Raw genomic sequence first — 3,751 nt, 5'->3', positions numbered from 1 at the left:
GATAAGAAGCACAGCTTAAAGATAACCAAGGGAAAGGTTGGAACATGAAAAATAACCACCATGGATGTTGTCAAGGCAGAAACCGAAGACTTTCTCAGAACGAAAATAAAAACAAAAATGAAACAAAACAAAACATAAACCAAACAAATAAATAAAAATTCAACAACCAAACAATAAAAACCATGCAAGGGTGTAATTCTTTGGCAGAATATTACTCAGATCATCAGGCCTTTCAGTTGGGATTTCATTTATTATTTCTAGGAGGCCATATGAAAAGGTAAATTCGAGATTCTGAATGTTTCTGAGTGTAACTAGGGAAGGAACCAGCCTGAGAGGGGTTCTATGATGTAAGCTGAACTAGGGTGATGTCACAGAGCACTGGCTGGAGGTTGCGCATCTATTCCACTTGGAGGCGCTAGAATCCATTCAAGGTGAGTTCACTATCTTCACAGTGGTGTGTCAAAGCCAGGTCATTTTTTCCCACAGGCTTTTGGTGCCTGGTCTGTATCAGGAGATCTTGACGACTAGGATATTTTTCTATGGGTAAGTACATTTATGAAGTAATTGGGACCCTCATAGCTACAGAAAGCTAAAAATTTTCTCTCCTACAGTGAGTTACTGTACATTCTACTTTCCCCATGTTTATTAGCAAGGGAGATGAATAGTCTAGGTTAGTTTATCTCCTGAATTTATTATCCTTGCTAACCATATCTAGATCACAATTCCACTAAAATGCCAAAGCTCCTGTTTGTCCATGTGCATGTTAGAAGTTATTAGTTCTAAAAGGCTGATATTGCCTCGACTTTTTGAGTTGTTCTTGAGTTCAGTGATGCAATGGCTTCATCGAATAATTCTGAAGCTGGGTCAGGAGAAACAATAAAGGAGGACAGTGGTGTGCTGTGTCCCTGGGAAGATATTTGTGAATGCAAGAACTTAGCTCAGAGCTTACGCGTACAAGAGAATCATGGTGACCCCTCTGGCCTTTTTTTTTTTTCTCTTCTTCTTGATCATTGGGGGTAATTGTCATAGCACCACCTAAATTGACATAGAAATTCAAGGAGAGGATCCTCATCAGAGACAAATTTACTCAGGTCTGAAGAAATAAATGTTGATCTGAGTATGTTATTCTGAGCTCTAGAGAATTACTTGTTAATTACACTATTTTTATTTCCTTGTTTCCCTTGTTTCTTTTTTTCTTTGTTTGTTTGTTTGCTTGCTTGGTTAATTTTATTTGAGTTTCTGTATGTTTAGATTTGGCTGTCAGGAAACTCACTGTGTAGACCAGACTAGTCTTTCTCTCACTAAGGTCTGCCTCACTCTGTCTCTTGAGTACTATGATTAAAGTTATGGGTCACTACCACTTCCTATTAACTTCTCCATTTGATTGTTTTGTTATTTTCTGTTTGTATTTCTGTTTTGTTTGTTTTTCGTTTGATTTTCGTTTGTTTTTTTTTTTTTTACTTGATGTTGTTGTTGTTGTTGTTGTTGAGACAGGGTTCCTCTCTATAGCACTGACTGCCCTGGAACTCACTTTGTAGACCAGGCTGGTCTCTAATTTAGAAATCTGCCTGTCCTTGCCTTCTGAGTTCTGGGATTAAATGCGTGTACCACCATGGCTGACTTATTAACTTCTTATTTTTATAAAATTAATTTTAGGAGCTCAAAACTGTTTAGCATAATCTTCTTCACCTGCTCAGAAGTTCTCTTAGAGAAGAGTCTTGGTCCAGCATTCACTCCCAATCCATAACCATTGCCCATCAGGAATTCATATATATGATAGAGGCAACAGCATTGTGTCTGGTTTAAACGGGCAAGATCTTCAGTCCCAGGCAATGAGCAAGTATGATATTTGAAGGGAATGGAAGCCCCAAGACAGTGTGATCTACCACAACAGGTCTACAGCCAGGTAGAAGACAATACATCTGAAGAGTCTGAGCATGACATCACTCAAGAAGAAGAGTAGGAGGAAGCCTTCTTCCCAGGCCCTGGGGAATATTGTTGGCTGCAGAATTTCTCACGGGTGGAAGGAAGGTAATGAGCCTGTCACCCATTGGAAGGCCATCATTCTAGGTCAACTGCCAACAAACCCTTCTCTTTATTTGGTGAAGTATGACGGAATTGACAGTGTCTACGGACAGGAGCTCCACAGCGATGAGAGGATTTTAAATCTTAAGGTCTTGCCTCACAAAGTAGTTTTTCCTCAGGTGAGGGATGTCCACCTCGCAGGCGCACTGGTTGGCAGAGAGGTACAACACAAATTTGAGGGGAAAGATGGCTCTGAGGACAACTGGAGTGGGATGGTGCTAGCCCAGGTGCCATTCTTACAGGACTATTTTTACATTTCCTACAAGAAGGATCCGGTCCTCTACGTCTATCAGCTCCTGGATGACTACAAGGAAGGTAACCTCCACATCATTCCAGAGACCCCTCTGGCTGAGGCGAGATCAGGTGATGACAATGACTTCTTAATAGGTTCCTGGGTGCAGTACACCAGAGATGATGGATCCAAAAAGTTCGGAAAGGTTGTTTACAAAGTTCTAGCCAATCCTACTGTGTACTTTATCAAATTTCTCGGTGACCTCCATATCTATGTCTATACTCTGGTGTCAAATATCACTTAAATTGAAAAAAATCACAAAGTACAGAAATGTAAACTTATAGGATTGAAAAAAAATGGTTGTTTTCCTGTGTTGGGTACCTATGGGTCTTTGACAACCTCAGTATCTTTGTCAATAAAATTTGTTTTGTTCTAAAAATTAATATGTGTGACATGACATGCTTTTAGTGAACACTTTGTTGGAAGAGATGGACTATGGTAGAAAGAACATCAAAGGAAGATGAAAGTTGCAACGCAGGCTGTGAACAGTGCATACATCTAATATCACACAGGCTAAAATGGACAGGACTTAGATTCTGTGGTCTGCATAGTGAGCAAGGAATTGGAGATATGACTTAGAGGAGCAGGGATGGCAGCAAAAAATGGATTTTTAGGAAGAAGCAGAGAAAGACAGGACATAGATAGAATCTCTGGTATGAAGTCTGAGGGAGAAACAACAAGTTGGGGAAAGAGTGATAGATAAAAGGAATGTGGCCTTGTTACACAAAGTGCAACCCAGAAAACTGATCCAAAGAGATTCAGAAATCAGACAAAATAAGGTTTCATTTGAATAATGAAACCAAATGAAACTTGTCTCTCATTTTAAGATTTATTATCTTTATTTATATGGGTGGGAGTAGGGCATGAGCTTGAGAGTATAGGTGACCACAGAGACATGAGTTGTCAGATCCCATGGAGCTGGCATTAAAGCTGATTGTTAACCATTGGATATGAATTCAAGAAAACAAATCCAGTTTTTTTGCGGTACAGTAGTGCTCTTGACAACATGGTCATCTATTCCCATTAAGATATCTTTTTAAGAAATCCAATATTAACATGCAGAAAAGAGACCAGGTAGAAGTTAAGAAAGATTAAATTGATGGTGACCTTTAAAAACAATAAAGGACACACAAAGGACTAGAGGACACTGAGGGACAAATGAATTCTAAGATGAAGTTCTCAAAATGTGAAGCAGGAGACCCAGGAAGAATAGAAATTTTGTGCAAATAGTTAAAATTGGGCATATCCACATTAGGTTCTTTGGTTTCTTAACAAATAGCCAGCTGATCAGATCAAAGAGTAATTTAAAAGAGAAAATGAATAAACTGTGAGATAATATATGGTGGGGCGTGGATCCTGAGTTCTTTCCCTGTG

At 39.2% G+C, this 3,751-nt stretch overlaps 1 protein-coding gene across 1 annotated transcript; it reads left to right on the top strand.

The window, feature by feature from the left end:
* Positions 1–1,761: 1,761 nt before the first annotated feature.
* Positions 1,762–2,760, top strand: Gm20806 (predicted gene, 20806). Its single transcript, NM_001160135.2, has one exon. It carries the CDS (start codon positions 1,938–1,940, stop codon positions 2,619–2,621), a length of 684 nt encoding a protein of 227 aa, NP_001153607.2. The 5' UTR covers positions 1,762–1,937; the 3' UTR covers positions 2,622–2,760.
* Positions 2,761–3,751: the final 991 nt, after the last annotated feature.

This window comes from Mus musculus, chromosome Y (assembly GCF_000001635.26).
Source record: "Mus musculus strain C57BL/6J chromosome Y, GRCm38.p6 C57BL/6J".
In the NCBI taxonomy this organism is placed as follows: Eukaryota; Metazoa; Chordata; class Mammalia; order Rodentia; family Muridae; genus Mus; species Mus musculus.
Note: the sequence above shows the minus strand (reverse complement) of the source record. Positions and strands in the feature narration are given on the sequence as shown.

Bases quoted from the DNA above. Each gene is read 5' to 3' on its own strand.
- Gm20806 (NM_001160135.2), top strand. From the start codon at position 1,938: ATGACATCACTCAAGAAGAAGAGTAGGAGGAAGCCTTCTTCCCAGGCC.